General features: G+C 40.4%; 2 protein-coding genes across 2 annotated transcripts in view; both read left to right on the top strand.

Annotated features, from left to right (window-relative positions):
• chrd (chordin) overlaps nucleotides 1-14,121 on the top strand; it is a 19,446-nt gene extending 5,325 nt beyond the window's left edge. Inside the window, exons 4-21 of the mRNA XM_007562569.2 lie at nucleotides 990-1,136; nucleotides 1,299-1,416; nucleotides 1,643-1,730; nucleotides 3,637-3,778; nucleotides 3,940-4,077; nucleotides 4,169-4,251; nucleotides 6,568-6,715; nucleotides 8,612-8,718; nucleotides 8,888-9,167; nucleotides 9,297-9,538; nucleotides 10,034-10,147; nucleotides 10,646-10,837; nucleotides 10,942-11,035; nucleotides 11,154-11,210; nucleotides 11,366-11,469; nucleotides 11,677-11,940; nucleotides 12,056-12,149; nucleotides 13,203-14,121. Coding sequence (XP_007562631.1) covers nucleotides 990-1,136; nucleotides 1,299-1,416; nucleotides 1,643-1,730; nucleotides 3,637-3,778; nucleotides 3,940-4,077; nucleotides 4,169-4,251; nucleotides 6,568-6,715; nucleotides 8,612-8,718; nucleotides 8,888-9,167; nucleotides 9,297-9,538; nucleotides 10,034-10,147; nucleotides 10,646-10,837; nucleotides 10,942-11,035; nucleotides 11,154-11,210; nucleotides 11,366-11,469; nucleotides 11,677-11,940; nucleotides 12,056-12,149; nucleotides 13,203-13,267 — 2,477 coding nt within the window. The 3' untranslated portion in view covers nucleotides 13,268-14,121. The remainder of the gene's footprint in view (nucleotides 1-989; nucleotides 1,137-1,298; nucleotides 1,417-1,642; nucleotides 1,731-3,636; nucleotides 3,779-3,939; nucleotides 4,078-4,168; nucleotides 4,252-6,567; nucleotides 6,716-8,611; nucleotides 8,719-8,887; nucleotides 9,168-9,296; nucleotides 9,539-10,033; nucleotides 10,148-10,645; nucleotides 10,838-10,941; nucleotides 11,036-11,153; nucleotides 11,211-11,365; nucleotides 11,470-11,676; nucleotides 11,941-12,055; nucleotides 12,150-13,202) is intronic.
• Nucleotides 14,122-14,804: 683 nt separating this feature from the next.
• LOC103145241 (chordin-like) lies at nucleotides 14,805-22,370 on the top strand (the record flags this gene model as incomplete). Its single annotated transcript, XM_016676630.1, has 12 exons — nucleotides 14,805-14,961; nucleotides 16,859-16,965; nucleotides 17,135-17,414; nucleotides 17,544-17,785; nucleotides 18,281-18,394; nucleotides 18,893-19,084; nucleotides 19,189-19,282; nucleotides 19,401-19,457; nucleotides 19,613-19,716; nucleotides 19,924-20,187; nucleotides 20,303-20,396; nucleotides 21,450-22,370. Coding segments are annotated over 12 exons (1,770 nt in total), but the record flags the coding sequence as incomplete, so codon positions are not given.
• Between the last annotated feature and the right edge of the window lie 972 nt (nucleotides 22,371-23,342).

Here is a 23,342-nt window from a genome sequence, read left to right on the forward strand (position 1 = left end):
TATATATATATATATATATATATGTGTGTGTGTGTGTGTGTGTGGACACAGGAAAGATAGGCAGACAGTTCGACTGAGCATGTCAGAAAACAACCTTGGGAGAAATAACATTTGGATGACTAAGAGGCAGCGTGTGGTTTTCATTCTCAAGAACATGTCAGAAGACTGTAATTGGCTGAACAAGCACCCCTGCATGTGTTACTATGTGTTTGTGCATGTGTGTGTGGGATTGTGAGGGCTGCACATTACATCAGGATGCACAGCAGTTTGTGAGGAACAGTGGGTCTTTGTTGAGATTGCACGCCAGTGTCACTTCCAATCCTCCTGAAGCTCATCAGCTGTAAGACACAGTGCTGGATAGCCGTTCCTGGCCAAGAAATGAGGAGGGAGAAAGTCTGAGATGTCAGGAAGATGGAGACCTCCATATTATTTTGGTCATATGTCTAATCAGCCAAAATCAGTTTCAATCCTGCCAGATCTCACATACCTATCTGTCACACTGTTTGCACAATGGCCAGGCTTTGGGGTTCATATGTGGGCCAACGTTGGAGGACACTATGACAGAATGTGTTTTGAATTGTTTGGATTTATGTGGTTTATTTTACCTGGTACTGACCTTGTTTCAAAGACAAGTACTAAGTTAAAACATTTGAGTATGTTCTAACTGTCTGGCTAAAGCAAAACAGTCCAAGAATCTTACAGTCTGGTTAACAAGTGATGGTAGGAAGGAGTGGGACATGAATAGACAGACTGAAAACTTAGTTGTAATAATCTGGGTTCTGTTCCTGTCTTTTGTGACAAAAAGAGCTGAGCCAGTTTCAATATACTAGTATCAGGACCCCAGACACCCACATATGGTCACAAGGTATGGATCAAGCAGCTCAACTGACCTTTCGCCACTTTGACCCATCTTTGATGAGTGGAAGGCAACGAATAAGACAGCTGTTTAATTTAGCACAATAAAGTGACTTCTTTTTTAAATTCTGCAGGTGTGGTTGACAAAAAGCAGGTTGATGTTATGCTGGAGACCATTGAGTTTTTCCATGAAAAGGGCAAAGAGGACGACCTCCACAAATCCTACAATGACAGATCCTACCTGAGCTCTGAGGACACGGGCCTCGGAGAAAGCCGCACAGGTACAGCGCACACACACAAACAGCAATTAGATATAACCCAATGTTCACTCTTGCTTTATGCAGGTGAGGAAAATAAATAGAAATATGACATTTAATTTGCCACATCTATCTATCTACAGAGTAGAGTGATGAGTTTGCTGTGCCCTTTCTTACCCTCTGCAGACTTTGTGGCGCTATTGACCGGAGTGACAGACTCATGGCTGCCCAGCTCCAGCGGAGTTGCCAGAGTCCGTCTTTCTCTGTCCAGAACCACGCTGACCTTCTCTGTTACATACCAAAGGTAAAACCAGTTTTCTCCAGAAGAAACACGTCTTTTGTTTAGTTTCCCTTGACTTTTCTTTGGTGCCACAAGTTGTATCTGCTGGTTTAAAAACTAATTTTGTTGTGAATGTTGACAAAATGGAGTAGAGAAAGTGTTCTTAATCTGAATGAGAAAGATTTTTTTTTTGTTTTTGCTGCCTGTTTTTATACTCGCATATAAGTGAAACCTTACCCTTGCTCTCCAGAATCGGCCGCCCCAGTAAAATAGCCATCTTGGACTCAGATGGGACTCCTGCTTTTGAATATAAAGTCCCTAAAGGACAGACGGACATGGTAAGACATTACTTTCATGAGAGCAGACAATCATATTCTCTTGGCTCCATCTGAGTTGTATTTGGTTTCGCGCACATGTGTTTCCTGAGAGATGCCGGGAAACCAAGCAGCGATATGATGGATGCTTTTATAGCAGGACTGTGTGCTCAGGCTCTGATTTGTTTTCTCATAACTCACAGTAACATCATAAACAATAAACACACATAGAGAGTCAGTGACACTTCCTATTGGCCTTAGTGCCCCGTTTCTGAACTTCAAACTGATTGCAGTCATTATTAGCACACAGTCAGTCGCAACAGCTTTTCAGGTTTAAGTCAGTTTTGTGTTGATAAATCAGGTTACCAATACTTCACTGGATGCTCCCTAAGGTTTGTCTGCATTACCGTATGTGATTTCCTGCCAAAATACACACATTTTCACATTCCACTTTGAACACAAACACTGTTCAGTGAGACAGGAGCCCCCTAAATACAGGTCCCAGAAATTGGCCTATTATTATTTTTAGATAAATGTCAGAGTCAAGCTCCAGAGGACCTCAGAGAAAACACTGTGGCTCTGAAAAAGAAAGGAGGAGGGGAGTTTGCTGAAGCAGGACTTAGAGAGAGAGAAAGAGAGAGAGAGAGAGAATTTTTCACACGTTACATCACTGCTTAGCATGGCGACAGAGAGTATTGCTAATTAAAATGGAGATTACTCCTGAACTCGGAGCTATGAGGTGTCGGCTGTCTGCCACATTTCTTCCCTCAGCTCAGAGGAAGAAGTTTTGGTTTTATGTTAAAGTGCTGTGGCCAAGAGTTCAATGCACGATCACAAAACTTTATGGATCTAGCAGATAGCAATGTGTTCCCTGTCTGCTTTTATTTACAGTGCTTTGCTAAAGTATTCATGACCCTCAAACTTTTCACATATTGTCAAATCCCAGTGATAATGTATATCATCGGGATTTGTTGTGACAAGGCAAAAAAGTAGTGCATAAAAGTGAAGTGGAATAAAAAAAATCCTGTTTTTTTTTAAGTAAACTGTTGAAAAGCATGTTTGTTTTTACTAAAGCCCTTGAATCAATGCTGTGTAGGATCACCTTTGGCTGTAATTACAGATGCAAGTCTTGTTGATGTATGGCTTGCATATACCAACATTCTGTCCAAAAGAAAAATCTATTTTGTCAAGATTTTTCCTCAGTCTTGACCAAATAGGGCAAGCTCATTTAGAGTGGATGGAAAGCATTTCTGAAGAGTATAACCTTTTAGGCTTGCCTTGGATTCTCAATTATGTTTAGATCTGAACTTTGACATATGCCTTGATCTAAATCATTCCCTTGTAGCTCTGGTTGTATCAAGTCTTTTGCAGCATAATGTTGGTTTTCTTCCAGCACTGTCTGATATCTTCCATTTAACTCTGACCAGTTTTAATATTTCTGCTGAATAACAGTATTTTTAAGGCATTATGCTGCCACCATGGAGTGATGTGCTTCATTAATTCCCCACCACACAAAACATAGGCTTTTGAATGTAGGCAAAAACATTGAGTTTTACTTTTATCTGACTCCTACATGACTTGAGGCGAATTCCAAACAGGATTGATGTTTCTGTATTTTAACACACCCTACTGTCTGCCACATTTTCAGAAAAGAATCCCAGACTCGGGACTTAAAGCTCTAACTTTCCCTCACCTATCTGCTTTGTTGCTATGTGTTTCAAGATGCTGTTTGTTCACTAACCTCTGAGGCCTTCACACAACTGATGGATTTATATTGAGAAGAAATAATAAACACTGCAGGCACTTTGTTTTAATGTGCTTCCAGGAAGAACTGAAAAAGGCCCGATGTATTCTAAATCGATTGTTCATGCGCATTTGCATCCTAAACGTCTCCAACACTGCACCTGTTTTGGTCGGTGTTTGCTTGCAGATCTGTGGAGTTTGGAAAAATTTGGCGAAACCTCTCTTGCGACAGCTGCAGTCTGAGCAACTGCGCATCAGCATGACCACATCCATGGGCAGGCGAGAAGAGGTGGTTGGGAAGATCATCAAACACAGAGCGCTGTTTGCCGGTGAGACTGCGTGTGGGCTTTTAATGCATGCACTCTTATCCGTGTTATCTTCAATGCATCGATTATGTTGAGTCTTAAGTAAAAGCAAAATAAAGCTGATTGAAATTGTTTAAATGCATAGGCAGATAACTCCTGTCACTGTGCATGCTTTTTATGTGCAGAGACATTCAGTTCAGTGCTGACCTCAGAGGAAGAGAATGCGGGAATGGGAGGCATTGCCCTGCTGACGCTGAGTGACAGTGAGAACAACCTTCACTTCATCCTCATCCTGCAGGGTCTCATCAGACACAAGGACAGAGGTGAAGGAGACACACAGGAGTATACACTGAAACTAAGAAGTGATTCTAAATAAAGTTAAATGAAAAAGAAAAAAAAACTCTTTCTCCTCAGAGCCAGTTCTGGTCCCAATCCGAGTCCAGCTGATGTACCGCCAACATGTCTTAAGAGAGATCAGGTCCAACATCACCTCTAACGTGAGTAACAATTACACATCCATCATAATCAGTTCAGTCAGAGACAGAAAGGACTAATAACCATGTTGAAAAAGATTTGTTTTATGCTGACTATTATAAAACAGTGGCGGAGTTTTAGGGGAAGACGTTTTGCTCTGAATGTTAAGGAGCCAAAGTCGTCTTGTTTTGGGTTAGAAACGTATGTCAGATCGCCAGAGTCCCACTGTTGCCCCCGCCCTGTTCCCAGCTACTCAAGGAGACGGATGTGGTTTTCTCGCCACATCGTAGCGAAGTTATCGTGGCGCTTGGATCACAGCTCAGCATGCTGATAGACGATGAGGGAAAATGTATGAAGGTGTGAGGAAACAAAAGGAAAGGGAAAGTCTGTGTGGAGAGTTTGGCACGAGACAGATAGTGGCGGAGTATGAGACATAAAGGGAAGCGTGGGGGTAAAAGAGGATGCACCACCTCTCACACATGTCAGTGGTTAGTGGTCTGTGGGTTTAGTAGAAGGAGAGGAGGGCAGAGGGGGTGTTGAAAGGTGCGTCTGGTTTTAATTCTGCCAGGAAGGGACGATGTTTCTCCTTTGATCCAGCTGTTTACAGAATGTCCTTGACAAATATTGTGTAAGATTTGAGCTTAGCCACTGCTTCCTGACCCATTAAACTACACAACAACTAAAAAGTCAAACTCCCAACGTATTATGTATTATTTCAAACCCAAGACAATATTTAGCTTATGTGCTTTAAGTGTTCATGCTTCTTAAACCTTTAAACATTTTAAGACATTACAAATTCAAACATCAGTGTATTTTTTTAGAATTTCATTGGATGCCACACTAAAGTGGAGGGAAAATGTTATAAAGTTTTCTTTTACAAATCAAAGCATAAAAAAATGCCCCATGAATATATATTCAGCCCCATTTCCTCTTATAACCTTCAATAAAGTCATCTTCAAGTATGAAACATCTGGAGGACAACATTAACTAGGAGATTATTTAATAAGATTAGACAAAACTGTAGTGATTTTCAAAACACAAACTAACTCTGGACAGTAACAATCCCAACACTGAAACATGGTGGTGCCAGCACTATACTGTGAACATGCATTTCTTCTGCAGGAAAAAGGAAGCTAATCAGAAAATGTAGGGCAGAACTGGAGGCAAACATGCAGTTTCCATTAGGATGCTGACTCTGACGATATAAAGCCATGCATATTATAACATTGTTGTTCACATATGCTCTTGTTCCTTTTTGACTGAGCTTGAGTTACTGTGTATAAAAGGATGTGTACAAATTTCCTGAATTTGAATGTGCAAAGCTGGAAAAGGCTTGCATCTGCAAATATTGTTTGCCGGACCTTTTCAGGTTTTTATTTTGTAAAAAAAAAAAAAAAATGTTGAAAGGCATGCCTTAGATTTCTCTAGCTTAAAAGATCCCAATAAGGTATATTAAAGCTTGTGGTTATAACTTGATATATTGTGAAATAGTAGACATAGACAGGCAGTCTTATTACTGCTGTGTTACTGCCCCGCTCCATTAACACCGGACCCTAATATATCCATCTGCACCTTGCCTCCCCCTCATTATTCAGTCCATTTTTTTTCTCCAGCAACATAACCCTCTCTCAGTGCCTCCCCTGCTCTTTTTCTGAGCTGTTTTGGCTGCTCGCTCTGTGGATTTATGCTTCGTGTATATTTATATTGAACCAAGGCCTGAGGGTCATAAAAGTAACATTTCTTTAACACACTCATACATGTGTCCTATTAATCCAACATTTCTCAACGTCGTCGTGCAATACTGTCAGTCCCGCTTTAAGTCAGCGGCCTCTCACTGGTGAAACCAGTGAAAAAAATATGAACCATATTTTTGCCTCGAGTCGAACTGCGCGTGTGTGAGCGGGGTGATTATGGGGTCGCGTTGTTGCGTAGCAGAAATGTTTGCATCTCTAATGGGTTTGGACTCTGCCATGTCTTTGCGACTGTCGTATTTATTTAACCTCGAGATGATTTAGCTGCCACGTGATTTGTTTTGCTCTCTGTTCCATTTTTGTTTAGAACAAACACAAACAGATGGAGCTGGACACAAATAACGAGCCTGTCTTTCATTTAAAGAAGCTGGGTCGGGGGTGGGAGGGTTACTCTGATGACAAGTCAATGTTTCATAAACCTCATGTCAACAAGATCTAACACTTCATTGTGACGTTTTCATTCCTGCCTTTGAAGACAGTAATTAATTTTTAGTGAAATATGTTTTTGGTTGTTTTTTTTGACTATTTGTGGCTTTCTGTGACACAGAAACTCGTTTAGCTTTGTGCTAACACTTTCAATCTGTGCAGGATCCAGACTTTGCTGAGGTGCTGACAGACCTGAACAGCCGCGAGCTGTTTTGGTTATCTCGTGGTCAGCTGGAAATCTCCGTGGCAACCGAGGATCAGGATCCCCGACAAATCTCTGGCTTCATCACAGGGAGAAAATCTTGTGACAGTGAGTGATTTTGCTCTTAGAGACCTGAATACTACCTGATGGAGTACAAGTGCTATTTAGTGTTGGATAAACACTAAATAGCACATTTTTGTGAAAAGGAAGAAAAATGCTAAATGGTTTTTCATATCTTTTACAAAAAGTGTTACTTTCAAGTAGTGTTCATTCTCTGGAGTCAGCTGCAAGTCTTGGGCATGTCTGCTGCTTTTGCTAGTACAGACATCTGGCTAGTAAAGGCTTAAACAAAGACACAAGTTTTTTTTTCCCATTCTTCTTTGCAAAACAGCTCAAACAGCATCAGATTGGACAGAAAGAATCTTCTGAAGTTTCCCACAGATTCTAAGTTAGTTTTTTGTCTAATCCTTGACTGGGTCATTCTAATGTAAATATGTTTTGTCGCTGCTGAGGAGAAGCGTCCATGCTGCATGATGCTTCCACTGCCATGTTTCACTCATGAGGTTTTAGTCCCAAACAGGACTTCTAATGTCTTTTTTTAAATTAATGGCTTTCATTTTTGCATTTTAACTAACAGCGGATTTGTGGAGTGCAGGATTAATGGCTGAGCTGTGTAGTTTTTTTAAAAGTTAGGTTATATTTATAGGTATTACATTACAGTGGGCTGAATACAGATGAGTGCCACACTTTTCAGGTCTTAATTTGTTGAAAATTCTGGAAATGATGTAGCAGTCTTCTTCCATTTTAAAATCCCAGTAAAGCACAATAAAGTTTGTTGTTGTTACTTGACAAAATGTGAAAAGGTTCAAGAAGTACTTTTTTTTTAAAACTCTTGGATCTGGTTCTGAGAAGCAGAGAAAAAGAACACAGTTTAAAAACATGGGTTGTGTTGCTGCGGTACTCTGTTCGTCCATCTGTGGCTGGTTTTGTCATCCTCCATAAAATACTTTCTTTCTGCGTCCTTTCTTTCAAGTCTTATCGATGTGGGGAAAGCTATGTTTATAGACCTCATGTTGGACTTGCTGTCTCACCGAGGGTCTGCACACGTGTATGTGTGTTTGTATGTGTGTGTGTGAAGCTGTAAGAAAAGGCTTTTAGGAATGCTGTGGACTGCCCAAGTTTTCTTCAAATATAAAAACATGAACACATGTCCTTTTCTGTGCGACTCACTATTACTATTTGAACTTAATCATCATGTGTCCACTGCTGTGAAATGCTTTGATTTCAGTTTTTGTTGTCACAGACTGGGATTTATAACCAAAAAAATATGCTTGTTTGTAAAATGTGTACACACACACTCACACACACATGGTTGCTGCCAAGGTCAGTGTGCTGGACCTGATTCCTTGTGTCGGTGTTCCAGCGTTTTGATTAACAGCATGTGACGTAATCTGGTAAGAATTCAGGTCCAAAGTTCTTCTTTCCCTCTCTGTCTCCTCCATGTCTCAGTCCCTCCGTCCGCTGTCCTCTTTGTGCAGCTTTGGCATCAGTTCTCATCTATGCTGCTGTTCCCTCTGTGTCTCATATTGAAAACTTTCTCTCCACTTCTGTTACTCATTTCCTTCTGTCCCCCTCAGCTCAATCTTTGTAAGACTCACTTCATTCACCAGAATATACAGAATATACCTCAATCTCAGATGTAACCTTTAGCATTTTCTTATGCAAAGTTGTTTGTGTGCAGCGGCATGGATGTTTTTGGTATGACATAAGCAGGCACAGATTCTTGGCTGTGATTAAACTTAATTTTCCACAATAAGAGTCAAAGCTGTGAAAAAATATAACTCAGATGTGTGCTTCTGCTGCTGCAGAACACAAGTAGGTATAATTTGTCTCTTTTCCTTCGTTCAACCTGCTTTTGTTGTGTGTGATGGATAAACAGATGAGAGAAATTATGAAGTCTTTGTTATTTATATTTTTACATGAATCTGTCTTTGTCCAATTCAGCTATTCAGAGTGTGATGTCCAGCAGCAATGCGTTGATCCCAGGGAAGACAGGAGGGGTGGGTTCTGCCATCTTTAATCTCCATGGTAACGGGACGCTGGACTACCAGGTAACAGTCTCTTTTACTCATAAACAATGTTTGTGTTTTTGTTTTCAGGAAACTTCCCTTTCTGAGGTTTTGATTCCCCAGACTCAACAATGAATTTCTCTAAAATGTTGCAAAAGCACATTTAGAGTTGATAGGATGTTTAATGCCTGGGTCTGTTGGTGTCCTGCAGGTTCAGGTCGCAGGTCTCACAAGTGACATTGTGGGTCTCACAATAGAGCTGAAGCCGCGGCGTCGAAACAAGCGCTCTGTCCTTTACGATTTAACTCCGGAGTACAGCAGGGAAACCGGGCAGGCGACGGGCAGCTTGAGTCGACTGGAGGCCCGACATATCCACATGCTGCTGCAGAACGAGCTCTTCATCAACGTGGCCACGGCACACAGCCAGGAGGGGGAGCTCAGAGGGCAAATCAAAGTCCTGCCTTACAGTGGCCTGGAGGTACCCAGACATGGTGAGGACCAGTGGAGTGAGGATAAACAGATTAAGAAACATCTAAACAGTAAAAAAAAAAGTACAATGACTTGCTTTGAAAATATACTACATTTATTGTCTTTTTTCATTCGTTTTCCGTCTCTTCAAGAGCTGCCCACTCCTCTGGCCGGCCATTTTGTGTCCCCACCGGTACGAACTGGAGCATCTGGCCACGCCTGGGTGTCTGTGGATAAACAGTGCCACCTGCACTACGAGATAATTGTCGCAGGTCTTAGTAAGACGGAAGACGTGACCATGAACGCCCACCTGCACGGACTGGCAGAGATCGGAGAGCTGGATGACAGCAGCACAAATCACAAGAGGCTCCTGACGGGTTTCTACGGCTCTCAGGTCTGTCTGCTTGTCTGCTCACAAATGTTACTGTAGACTATTTAGGTCAGAAGTTCAAGTTTTTGTTTTGCTTTGAATATAAAAAAAAAATTAAAAGTTGTATTTCATATTAACAGCCATTAACAATGCAAAAATATTTAGATTTGAATGCAGGGCAATCAATAATCACATTTGACTCACTTATTAGGTGCAAATATGCAATGTTAAACTGTTACTATTAAACATTTTTAATATCATTCAGTCCTATAATTTGGCGTCAAACATGGTGCCTGATAAGAAACAAGATAAGTTTGTGGTGGAAAGGAAAAGTAAATACTGCTAATATGCTAATATCTCTAACTCAGCATCAGTCAAAGGGATCACAGAGTTAAATGGAAGTAGGATATACAATGAAAAAAAGCACTATATATATATATATATATTATTTTCTTCATGCATCACTCTAAAAATGTCTTAATAAAATATGATATCTAAAGTATTGCATCTACCCTGCAGGCTCAGGGGGTTTTAAAGGACATGAGCATTGAACTACTGCAACATCTGGACCAGGGAACAGCCTTCATCCAAGTCAGCACCAAGCTGAATCCTCAGGGAGAAATACGAGGACGGGTATGCGATGAAGTCATGTGGTCACTAATTTTAATGTCGTTGTCTTACTGTAGTGATATGTTAAGCCACAAACTTCCCTAATAGTTACTAAGGTCTTAGAATTAGCTTAAATAACACAATTTGTTGCATGTTTCCTTTGGGATTTTACAGATTAAACCCTGGTGCTGAGAATCATGAAGAGTAAATGCTAAAAACAATCAAGGTGTTTGCTGTTTGCCAAAAAGCTTCATCCAAAAACCACCTGATTCTGTCAGGTGGTTATTGTTTTCATTGGCAGCTGTTTCTCTACAGAGCGTTTAGTTCATTTTATTGGCCTACAGAAATATACAAAGAGACCACAGTTGGCTGTAAACTCCACAGGTGTAATGGTTGATCACTTTGTGAGGTCGTCTTTCATCCCAACTTAATTCTCTACACATTTCACACACGCTTTTACTTTTCCTTTTTGTTCAAATGCCCTCCCTCCCCATCTGACCGCATTTGATGATGCATTTCCAGGTCCATATCTCAAACAGCTGTAAACTTGGTGCCCCAGCAGAGGTAGAGGAGGCTGAGTTTGATGACCTTTTCCTGAATGACCCAGAGGAGCTGAAGAAAGACCCAAACACCTGCTTCTTTGAGAACCAGTATCACGCTCATGGTTCCCGCTGGACTCCCAGCTATGACAAGTGTTTCACATGCAGCTGTCAGGTAAGGAGAGCACTCACATCTTGCTGCACACGGCAATGTTTTTATGCAAGACATTTTGCAGCATATTTACTGTGATTTCATAAAACATCTTTTTCCATCTGTAGAAGCGAACAGTGATCTGTGATCCAGTTATTTGTCCAGAGCTGACCTGCTCCAGAACCATTCAACCCGAGGACAAGTGCTGTGCCGTCTGTGATGGTACGGCCAACGTTATGTTGGGGATTTTTAAGTCATTCATAGATGTTAGAGTGCTCTCCATTGCCATCCATGAGTTTCAAGCTAATAATCATTTTATGACTATTCACTCCATGTGCAGAAAGGAGGGAGACAAAGGACATAAAAGCACCAGAGACGGTGGAGGAACACCTAGAAGGTGGTGTTATAACTCTACTCTATTTTTTTTTCCCTCTTTTGTCTTTTATGTTTTCTAACTGCTGTTTTTTTTATGAGATTTTAGCTCACAGATTAACTCAAAAGCCCTTGTCTTATCCCTGGCAACCCTCTCCGCTTGTATTTCCCATCACTCAGGTTGTTACTTTGAGGGCGACCAGAAGATGCATGCCCCAGGCACCACATGGCATCCCTTTGTTCCTCCCTTTGGATACATTAAATGTGCGGTCTGCACTTGCAAGGTAATAAACATCAATAAATAGGCTCACATCTGGCTGAGTTTACATCTCAGAGGCTCTTTACGGATCGTTTGTGTTGTATTAGGCTGCAAAGAATGTGAAGGGTAGAGAAAATTCTCCTCTGTACTTTAAGGATGTCCAAAACTGGAAAGAGAAGTCACATTTTTCTAAAGAAAAACTGTTTCCAATCTGTTGTTGTTTTAACCTCAGGGCTCTACAGGGGAGGTCCACTGTGAGAAGGTGACGTGTCCCGTACTGACTTGCAGTCACCCAGTGAGACGGAGCCCCTCTGACTGCTGCAAGGAGTGTCCAGAAGAAGAGAGGACCCCTGCAGGCCTGGAGCACACCGACATGATGCAAGCGGACGGCCCACGGTACTGCAAATTTGGAAAGAACTTCTACCAGAACAGCGACAGCTGGCACCCCTGGGTGCCTCTTGTGGGCGAGATGAAGTGCATCAACTGCTGGTGTGATGTAAGCATGAAGGAGCTACAAGTTTTTTTTTTGCTAAAAAGCAAATGAAATCCAATTTTTCCCATCAAATGAAGAAATTCTTAATATTGCTTTCTCGCTCTCTTTTTCTCTACAGCATGGAGTTACCAAGTGTCAAAGGAAACAGTGTCCTGTGATGACCTGCTCTAATATCACCCGTACAGAGAGCTCCTGCTGCCCTGAATGTGCAGGTAAGGAATGAACACATGTTGATTTACATATTGTCACCTTCCTAAAATAATAGCCTAAGTCTTTTTTTTTCTTTTTTTCTTTTTTTTTTTTTTTTCCAAAATCACTTTTGGCAAATAATACCTTAGGCCATTATTTTAGGAAAGTGACAATATTTTTATGAGGAGTGCATTAAAATTTTACATTTAAATGCAAATCTGTCTTTAAAACAAATCTAAGCTATTACTTCATGCCTAGATGTGAAAGTGTTGTTTGAAACTCTTATTTTGAAAGAATGGAAGTAGTTCTTGAGTTGTATTTCAGTGTTTCCAGCTATTATTAGATGGTTTTCACATTCTTCTAACCCCTTTTTAAAACAAAACGACAACAAAAAAAATCAAATAAGAATAAATCTAACAACCTTTCCTGCAGAAAACTAAACCAACATGAAAAGTTCTAAACATATTTCAATTCTTTTCTCTGCATATCTTTTTTTGTCTCACCCATAAGATTATTCCTCTCTTCTGCTGCTGCTTCCAGGCACATTGTCTGCAAATTAAGCCTTAATCTTATTAGACTTCTAGCAACTTTTAGGGCAGCTGACTAAATCCCTGCTGTGGAGTTGGCAACAGCATTGCACTTCTGTGTTGACAGAGGCATCTATTAACACCCTGTTGCCAATCTAGTTGACAACACGCAAGCACTGAAAAATCTTCTTCTACTTTAAAAACTGCTTGTGCAGCAACATTTATTCTTTTTTTTTTATTTTAGAAGACAGAATAATCTGTAAGCACTGTGGGAAAACCACAACCGGCTAGCTGTTAGCTGCTAACCAAGTTAGCATTAGCCACTGATTCTGAGCTGACGTTCAACTCAAAGGTTTTTTTATTTTTAATTTGTTGTTGTTTTCACTGTATTTAAAGTGTCTGTATATTTGTTCATATAGAACCTCTGACTATCAAACCTGAGCTAGAACACTGAACACTGAACAGAGATCCTTCAGAACAGTTATATCTGTGAAAGAAACAAATAATTCTGTATCACATTTCTCATTAATTGTCTTATCCTCTCCCTAGATCAGAAAGAGGAAGCTGATCTGATGACAAAAACACCAGGCAAAAGACGAACCTGGAGACAATGAGGATGTGGAATGGCCCCGACTTCAGAGATGAGCCCCAAACCCCCTTTTCTAGATAACAGATCCCTCCTCCTCCTCTTCCTCATCCCACACGGACCTATACCCAGAGCTGCACACTGGGAACCCCTTATCGCTCCTGACCCAACACCCACCCTGTTATCAGCTTCAAGATTGTAAAGAGGAGAGCCGTGCAGAGACTGAAGGGAGTTCAAACGCAAAATAAAGACTTTAAGTGAAGCAGTAAAGCTTTGGAGAGGACCATCCTAGCGTTACTCACATGCTGCCTTCAGGGTTTGTTGGAGTTTAACCGTTCCTAAACGGGTGAAAGGTGAAGCTGTAGGTCCAACGCAGCTTTTCATCGGACTGAAATCCAGGTGGATTTTAAATAGTAAGTGTTGGGAGAGAAAAGCAGTTTGTATCGACAGAGCTTATTTTTGAAGCACAGCCATAGTTACTGCGGCTCCCACTGGACACAGCGATGGAAAATGTTACTTAAGAAGGCGCGAGTGTGTGAATGTAGGTATCTGTGTCTTTCTTTTACTTCCTTTGGATTTTTTAAAGAGTGAGTAAGTGAATTGAAGCAGCGTATCTGTGCCCACACACTTTTGTCTGTTGTAAGAAAATATTTCCACTCTGTATGACTCTCATTCCTGACAGGATCGCTCAGTTTTTCTGGGATAGAGCATTAAAACACCTTCTGTTTATATCATTTCGCCTCAGCTTTGGTTCTTCCCGTTTTGCTTTAAGCCATTTTTGTTTTTGCTTTTTTTCATCATTGTGAAATATGAAGCAGGTTTGTCTTTTGTATTTATTGAATACTGTTGAAACAAAATAAAAAGGGTTTGTTAGTAAAAGAGGAAATGTCTCCTGATTTATAGAAGTTGTTGCTAAGGTTATACACCCATTTCCTCTTTTAGCTGCTGGGATTTTACCACACTTCTTTAAATCTTGCAATAAGTCACGTTTCTACTAATATCAGAGCAAATGCTGACAATCACGTCAGAGCTCTCTTCAACAAATCCCTACCAACCTTTTTCTTTATTTTCCTCTATCTCATTCTTCCTTTTCTATTTTGCTTTCTATCATTTTGCTAGCTTGTGTTTTTTTTCTGAGATAGCACATGCGATAAATAAAGATTCATACACACACACACACACACACTCACATACAGGGGAAGAAAAAAGGACAAACACACAAGGAAAGCACACAGACGGAAACATAAACAGACACTCACAGACTGACACATGTCCAAAACCCTGAACCTGGAACACACACATTGCTGCCAGCAGTTTTTCCAACACACCGCTGTAAAGCTGTGACTGCTGCACTCTGCTGGCCAAAATACATTACTACACTATGATGATGAACTTATTTTAAAAAGTGGATAATGCACAACTCGAATATCAATGTCACCGTTCAATGGGCTAATTCGCATCTGCAGTCCTCTGACAAGTCACAAAAACGAATACACAATAACTAGATTGTTTTTTTTTGTTTTGTTTTGTTTTGTTTTTNTTTAGCTTTGTGCTAACACTTTCAATCTGTGCAGGATCCAGACTTTGCTGAGGTGCTGACAGACCTGAACAGCCGCGAGCTGTTTTGGTTATCTCGTGGTCAGCTGGAAATCTCCGTGGCAACCGAGGATCAGGATCCCCGACAAATCTCTGGCTTCATCACAGGGAGAAAATCTTGTGACAGTGAGTGATTTTGCTCTTAGTAACCTGAATACTACCTGATGGAGTACAAGTGCTATTTAGTGTTGGATAAACACTAAATAGCACATTTTTGTGAAAAGGAAGAAAAATGCTAAATGGTTTTTCATATCTTTTACAAAAAGTGTTACTTTCAAGTAGTGTTCATTCTCTGGAGTCAGCTGCAAGTCTTGGGCATGTCTGCTGCTTTTGCTAGTACAGACATCTGGCTAGTAAAGGCTTAAACAAAGACACAAGTTTTTTTTTCCCATTCTTCTTTGCAAAACAGCTCAAACAGCATCAGATTGGACAGAAAGAATCTTCTGAAGTTTCCCACAGATTCTAAGTTAGTTTTTTGTCTAATCCTTGACTGGGTCATTCTAATGTAAATATGTTTTGTCGCTGCTGAGGAGAAGCGTCCATGCTGCATGATGCTTCCACTGCCATGTTTCACTCATGAGGTTTTAGTCCCAAACAGGACTTCTAATGTCTTTTTTTAAATTAATGGCTTTCATTTTTGCATTTTAACTAACAGCGGATTTGTGGAGTGCAGGATTAATGGCTGAGCTGTGTAGTTTTTTTAAAAGTTAGGTTATATTTATAGGTATTACATTACAGTGGGCTGAATACAGATGAGTGCCACACTTTTCAGGTCTTAATTTGTTGAAAATTCTGGAAATGATGTAGCAGTCTTCTTCCATTTTAAAATCCCAGTAAAGCACAATAAAGTTTGTTGTTGTTACTTGACAAAATGTGAAAAGGTTCAAGAAGTACTTTTTTTTTTAAACTCTTGGATCTGGTTCTGAGAAGCAGAGAAAAAGAACACAGTTTAAAAACATGGGTTGTGTTGCTGCGGTACTCTGTTCGTCCGTCTGTGGCTGGTTTTGTCATCCTCCATAAAATACTTTCTTTCTGCGTCCTTTCTTTCAAGTCTTATCGATGTGGGGAAAGCTATGTTTATAGACCTTATGTTGGACTTGCTGTCTCACCGAGGGTCTGCACACGTGTATGTGTGTTTGTATGTGTGTGTGTGAAGCTGTAAGAAAAGGCTTTTAGGAATGCTGTGGACTGCCCAAGTTTTCTTCAAATATAAAAACATGAACACATGTCCTTTTCTGTGCGACTCACTATTACTATTTGAACTTAATCATCATGTGTCCACTGCTGTGAAATGCTTTGATTTCAGTTTTTGTTGTCACAGACTGGGATTTATAACCCAAAAAAATATGCTTGTTTGTAAAATGTGTACACACACACTCACACACACATGGTTGCTGCCAAGGTCAGTGTGCTGGACCTGATTCCTTGTGTCGGTGTTCCAGCGTTTTGATTAACAGCATGTGACGTAATCTGGTAAGAATTCAGGTCCAAAGTTCTTCTTTCCCTCTCTGTCTCCTCCATGTCTCAGTCCCTCCGTCCGCTGTCCTCTTTGTGCAGCTTTGGCATCAGTTCTCATCTATGCTGCTGTTCCCTCTGTGTCTCATATTGAAAACTTTCTCTCCACTTCTGTTACTCATTTCCTTCTGTCCCCCTCAGCTCAATCTTTGTAAGACTCACTTCATTCACCAGAATATACAGAATATACCTCAATCTCAGATGTAACCTTTAGCATTTTCTTATGCAAAGTTGTTTGTGTGCAGCGGCATGGATGTTTTTGGTATGACATAAGCAGGCACAGATTCTTGGCTGTGATTAAACTTAATTTTCCACAATAAGAGTCAAAGCTGTGAAAAAATATAACTCAGATGTGTGCTTCTGCTGCTGCAGAACACAAGTAGGTATAATTTGTCTCTTTTCCTTCGTTCAACCTGCTTTTGTTGTGTGTGATGGATAAACAGATGAGAGAAATTATGAAGTCTTTGTTATTTATATTTTTACATGAATCTGTCTTTGTCCAATTCAGCTATTCAGAGTGTGATGTCCAGCAGCAATGCGTTGATCCCAGGGAAGACAGGAGGGGTGGGTTCTGCCATCTTTAATCTCCATGGTAACGGGACGCTGGACTACCAGGTAACAGTCTCTTTTACTCATAAACAATGTTTGTGTTTTTGTTTTCAGGAAACTTCCCTTTCTGAGGTTTTGATTCCCCAGACTCAACAATGAATTTCTCTAAAATGTTGCAAAAGCACATTTAGAGTTGATAGGATGTTTAATGCCTGGGTCTGTTGGTGTCCTGCAGGTTCAGGTCGCAGGTCTCACAAGTGACATTGTGGGTCTCACAATAGAGCTGAAGCCGCGGCGTCGAAACAAGCGCTCTGTCCTTTACGATTTAACTCCGGAGTACAGCAGGGAAACCGGGCAGGCGACGGGCAGCTTGAGTCGACTGGAGGCCCGACATATCCACATGCTGCTGCAGAACGAGCTCTTCATCAACGTGGCCACGGCACACAGCCAGGAGGGGGAGCTCAGAGGGCAAATCAAAGTCCTGCCTTACAGTGGCCTGGAGGTACCCAGACATGGTGAGGACCAGTGGAGTGAGGATAAACAGATTAAGAAACATCTAAACAGTAAAAAAAAAAGTACAATGACTTGCTTTGAAAATATACTACATTTATTGTCTTTTTTCATTCGTTTTCCGTCTCTTCAAGAGCTGCCCACTCCTCTGGCCGGCCATTTTGTGTCCCCACCGGTACGAACTGGAGCATCTGGCCACGCCTGGGTGTCTGTGGATAAACAGTGCCACCTGCACTACGAGATAATTGTCGCAGGTCTTAGTAAGACGGAAGACGTGACCATGAACGCCCACCTGCACGGACTGGCAGAGATCGGAGAGCTGGATGACAGCAGCACAAATCACAAGAGGCTCCTGACGGGTTTCTACGGCTCTCAGGTCTGTCTGCTTGTCTGCTCACAAATGTTACTGTAGACTATTTAGGTCAGAAGTTCAAGTTTTTGTTTTGCTTTGAATATAAAAAAAAAATTAAAAGTTGTATTTCATATTAACAGCCATTAACAATGCAAAAATATTTAGATTTGAATGCAGGGCAATCAATAATCACATTTGACTCACTTATTAGGTGCAAATATGCAATGTTAAACTGTTACTATTAAACATTTTTAATATCATTCAGTCCTATAATTTGGCGTCAAACATGGTGCCTGATAAGAAACAAGATAAGTTTGTGGTGGAAAGGAAAAGTAAATACTGCTAATATGCTAATATCTCTAACTCAGCATCAGTCAAAGGGATCACAGAGTTAAATGGAAGTAGGATATACAATGAAAAAAAGCACTATATATATATATATATATTATTTTCTTCATGCATCACTCTAAAAATGTCTTAATAAAATATGATATCTAAAGTATTGCATCTACCCTGCAGGCTCAGGGGGTTTTAAAGGACATGAGCATTGAACTACTGCAACATCTGGACCAGGGAACAGCCTTCATCCAAGTCAGCACCAAGCTGAATCCTCAGGGAGAAATACGAGGACGGGTATGCGATGAAGTCATGTGGTCACTAATTTTAATGTCGTTGTCTTACTGTAGTGATATGTTAAGCCACAAACTTCCCTAATAGTTACTAAGGTCTTAGAATTAGCTTAAATAACACAATTTGTTGCATGTTTCCTTTGGGATTTTACAGATTAAACCCTGGTGCTGAGAATCATGAAGAGTAAATGCTAAAAACAATCAAGGTGTTTGCTGTTTGCCAAAAAGCTTCATCCAAAAACCACCTGATTCTGTCAGGTGGTTATTGTTTTCATTGGCAGCTGTTTCTCTACAGAGCGTTTAGTTCATTTTATTGGCCTACAGAAATATACAAAGAGACCACAGTTGGCTGTAAACTCCACAGGTGTAATGGTTGATCACTTTGTGAGGTCGTCTTTCATCCCAACTTAATTCTCTACACATTTCACACACGCTTTTACTTTTCCTTTTTGTTCAAATGCCCTCCCTCCCCATCTGACCGCATTTGATGATGCATTTCCAGGTCCATATCTCAAACAGCTGTAAACTTGGTGCCCCAGCAGAGGTAGAGGAGGCTGAGTTTGATGACCTTTTCCTGAATGACCCAGAGGAGCTGAAGAAAGACCCAAACACCTGCTTCTTTGAGAACCAGTATCACGCTCATGGTTCCCGCTGGACTCCCAGCTATGACAAGTGTTTCACATGCAGCTGTCAGGTAAGGAGAGCACTCACATCTTGCTGCACACGGCAATGTTTTTATGCAAGACATTTTGCAGCATATTTACTGTGATTTCATAAAACATCTTTTTCCATCTGTAGAAGCGAACAGTGATCTGTGATCCAGTTATTTGTCCAGAGCTGACCTGCTCCAGAACCATTCAACCCGAGGACAAGTGCTGTGCCGTCTGTGATGGTACGGCCAACGTTATGTTGGGGATTTTTAAGTCATTCATAGATGTTAGAGTGCTCTCCATTGCCATCCATGAGTTTCAAGCTAATAATCATTTTATGACTATTCACTCCATGTGCAGAAAGGAGGGAGACAAAGGACATAAAAGCACCAGAGACGGTGGAGGAACACCTAGAAGGTGGTGTTATAACTCTACTCTATTTTTTTTTCCCTCTTTTGTCTTTTATGTTTTCTAACTGCTGTTTTTTTTATGAGATTTTAGCTCACAGATTAACTCAAAAGCCCTTGTCTTATCCCTGGCAACCCTCTCCGCTTGTATTTCCCATCACTCAGGTTGTTACTTTGAGGGCGACCAGAAGATGCATGCCCCAGGCACCACATGGCATCCCTTTGTTCCTCCCTTTGGATACATTAAATGTGCGGTCTGCACTTGCAAGGTAATAAACATCAATAAATAGGCTCACATCTGGCTGAGTTTACATCTCAGAGGCTCTTTACGGATCGTTTGTGTTGTATTAGGCTGCAAAGAATGTGAAGGGTAGAGAAAATTCTCCTCTGTACTTTAAGGATGTCCAAAACTGGAAAGAGAAGTCACATTTTTCTAAAGAAAAACTGTTTCCAATCTGTTGTTGTTTTAACCTCAGGGCTCTACAGGGGAGGTCCACTGTGAGAAGGTGACGTGTCCCGTACTGACTTGCAGTCACCCAGTGAGACGGAGCCCCTCTGACTGCTGCAAGGAGTGTCCAGAAGAAGAGAGGACCCCTGCAGGCCTGGAGCACACCGACATGATGCAAGCGGACGGCCCACGGTACTGCAAATTTGGAAAGAACTTCTACCAGAACAGCGACAGCTGGCACCCCTGGGTGCCTCTTGTGGGCGAGATGAAGTGCATCAACTGCTGGTGTGATGTAAGCATGAAGGAGCTACAAGTTTTTTTTTTGCTAAAAAGCAAATGAAATCCAATTTTTCCCATCAAATGAAGAAATTCTTAATATTGCTTTCTCGCTCTCTTTTTCTCTACAGCATGGAGTTACCAAGTGTCAAAGGAAACAGTGTCCTGTGATGACCTGCTCTAATATCACCCGTACAGAGAGCTCCTGCTGCCCTGAATGTGCAGGTAAGGAATGAACACATGTTGATTTACATATTGTCACCTTCCTAAAATAATAGCCTAAGTCTTTTTTTTTCTTTTTTTCTTTTTTTTTTTTTTTTCCAAAATCACTTTTGGCAAATAATACCTTAGGCCATTATTTTAGGAAAGTGACAATATTTTTATGAGGAGTGCATTAAAATTTTACATTTAAATGCAAATCTGTCTTTAAAACAAATCTAAGCTATTACTTCATGCCTAGATGTGAAAGTGTTGTTTGAAACTCTTATTTTGAAAGAATGGAAGTAGTTCTTGAGTTGTATTTCAGTGTTTCCAGCTATTATTAGATGGTTTTCACATTCTTCTAACCCCTTTTTAAAACAAAACGACAACAAAAAAAATCAAATAAGAATAAATCTAACAACCTTTCCTGCAGAAAACTAAACCAACATGAAAAGTTCTAAACATATTTCAATTCTTTTCTCTGCATATCTTTTTTTGTCTCACCCATAAGATTATTCCTCTCTTCTGCTGCTGCTTCCAGGCACATTGTCTGCAAATTAAGCCTTAATCTTATTAGACTTCTAGCAACTTTTAGGGCAGCTGACTAAATCCCTGCTGTGGAGTTGGCAACAGCATTGCACTTCTGTGTTGACAGAGGCATCTATTAACACCCTGTTGCCAATCTAGTTGACAACACGCAAGCACTGAAAAATCTTCTTCTACTTTAAAAACTGCTTGTGCAGCAACATTTATTCTTTTTTTTTTATTTTAGAAGACAGAATAATCTGTAAGCACTGTCGGAAAACCACAACCGGCTAGCTGTTAGCTGCTAACCAAGTTAGCATTAGCCACTGATTCTGAGCTGACGTTCAACTCAAAGGTTTTTTTATTTTTAATTTGTTGTTGTTTTCACTGTATTTAAAGTGTCTGTATATTTGTTCATATAGAACCTCTGACTATCAAACCTGAGCTAGAACACTGAACACTGAACAGAGATCCTTCAGAACAGTTATATCTGTGAAAGAAACTAATAATTTTGTATCACATTTCTCATTAATTGTCTTATCCTCTCCCTAGATCAGAAAGAGGAAGCTGATCTGATGACAAAAACACCAGGCAAAAGACGAACCTGGAGACAATGAGGATGTGGAATGGCCCCGACTTCAGAGATGAGCCCCAAACCCCCTTTTCTAGATAACAGATCCCTCCTCCTCCTCTTCCTCATCCCACACGGACCTATACCCAGAGCTGCACACTGGGAACCCCTTATCGCTCCTGACCCAACACCCACCCTGTTATCAGCTTCAAGATTGTAAAGAGGAGAGCCGTGCAGAGACTGAAGGGAGTTCAAACGCAAAATAAAGACTTTAAGTGAAGCAGTAAAGCTTTGGAGAGGACCATCCTAGCGTTACTCACATGCTGCCTTCAGGGTTTGTTGGAGTTTAACCGTTCCTAAACGGGTGAAAGGTGAAGCTGTAGGTCCAACGCAGCTTTTCATCGGACTGAAATCCAGGTGGATTTTAAATAGTAAGTGTTGGGAGAGAAAAGCAGTTTGTATCGACAGAGCTTATTTTTGAAGCACAGCCATAGTTACTGCGGCTCCCACTGGACACAGCGATGGAAAATGTTACTTAAGAAGGCGCGAGTGTGTGAATGTAGGTATCTGTGTCTTTCTTTTACTTCCTTGGGATTTTTTAAAGAGTGTGAGTAAGTGAATTGAAGAAGCGTATCTGTGCCCACACACTTTTGTCTGTTGTAAGAAAATATTTCCACTCTGTATGACTCTCATTCCTGACAGGATCGCTCAGTTTTTCTGGGATAGAGCATTAAAACACCTTCTGTTTATATCATTTCGCCTCAGCTTTGGTTCTTCCCGTTTTGCTTTAAGCCATTTTTGTTTTTGCTTTTTTTCATCATTGTGAAATATGAAGCAGGTTTGTCTTTTGTATTTATTGAATACTGTTGAAACAAAATAAAAAGGGTTTGTTAGTAAAAGAGGAAATGTCTCCTGATTTATAGAAGTTGTTGCTAAGGTTATACACCCATTTCCTCTTTTAGCTGCTGGGATTTTACCACACTTCTTTAAATCTTGCAATAAGTCACGTTTCTACTAATATCAGAGCAAATGCTGACAATCACGTCAGAGCTCTCTTCAACAAATCCCTACCAACCTTTTTCTTTATTTTCCTCTATCTCATTCTTCCTTTTCTATTTTGCTTTCTATCATTTTGCTAGCTTGTGTTTTTTTTCTGAGATAGCACATGCGATAAATAAAGATTCATACACACACACACACACACACTCACATACAGGGGAAGAAAAAAGGACAAACACACAAGGAAAGCACACAGACGGAAACATAAACAGACACTCACAGACTGACACATGTCCAAAACCCTGAACCTGGAACACACACATTGCTGCCAGCAGTTTTTCCAACACACCGCTGTAAAGCTGTGACTGCTGCACTCTGCTGGCCAAAATACATTACTACACTATGATGATGAACTTATTTTAAAAAGTGGATAATGCACAACTCGAATATCAATGTCACCGTTCGATGGGCTAATTCGCATCTGCAGTCCTCTGACAAGTCACAAAAACGAATACACAATAACTAGATTGTTTTTTTTTGTTTTGTTTTGTTTTGTTTTTTTTCTTTTTTTGCTGGTACATATGTCTCTGTGCAAGAAAGTTTTGTTGAAAAGTCAGGATGTTCTTTCTTACAAATAATATTTTTCAATTTTAATTTTAATATGTAAAATATAGGACTAAGAACCAAAGAACAGTAAATAAAAACTCCTTAAAGAGCCCATTAATAAAACAAGAAATAGATAGAAAACCTGGAGAAATCCCATGTAAGCACAAAGACACAGAGAGAGAAAGAAAATGATGAACAAAAGATTTTCCTAATTCAAAACTATTTTCTAGTTTCCATGACTGTCATCACAGCACTGTACCAGTAATTTA

Source organism: Poecilia formosa, unplaced genomic scaffold, assembly GCF_000485575.1.
Source record: "Poecilia formosa unplaced genomic scaffold, Poecilia_formosa-5.1.2 Scaffold138, whole genome shotgun sequence".
Lineage (NCBI taxonomy): Eukaryota > Metazoa > Chordata > Actinopteri > Cyprinodontiformes > Poeciliidae > Poecilia > Poecilia formosa.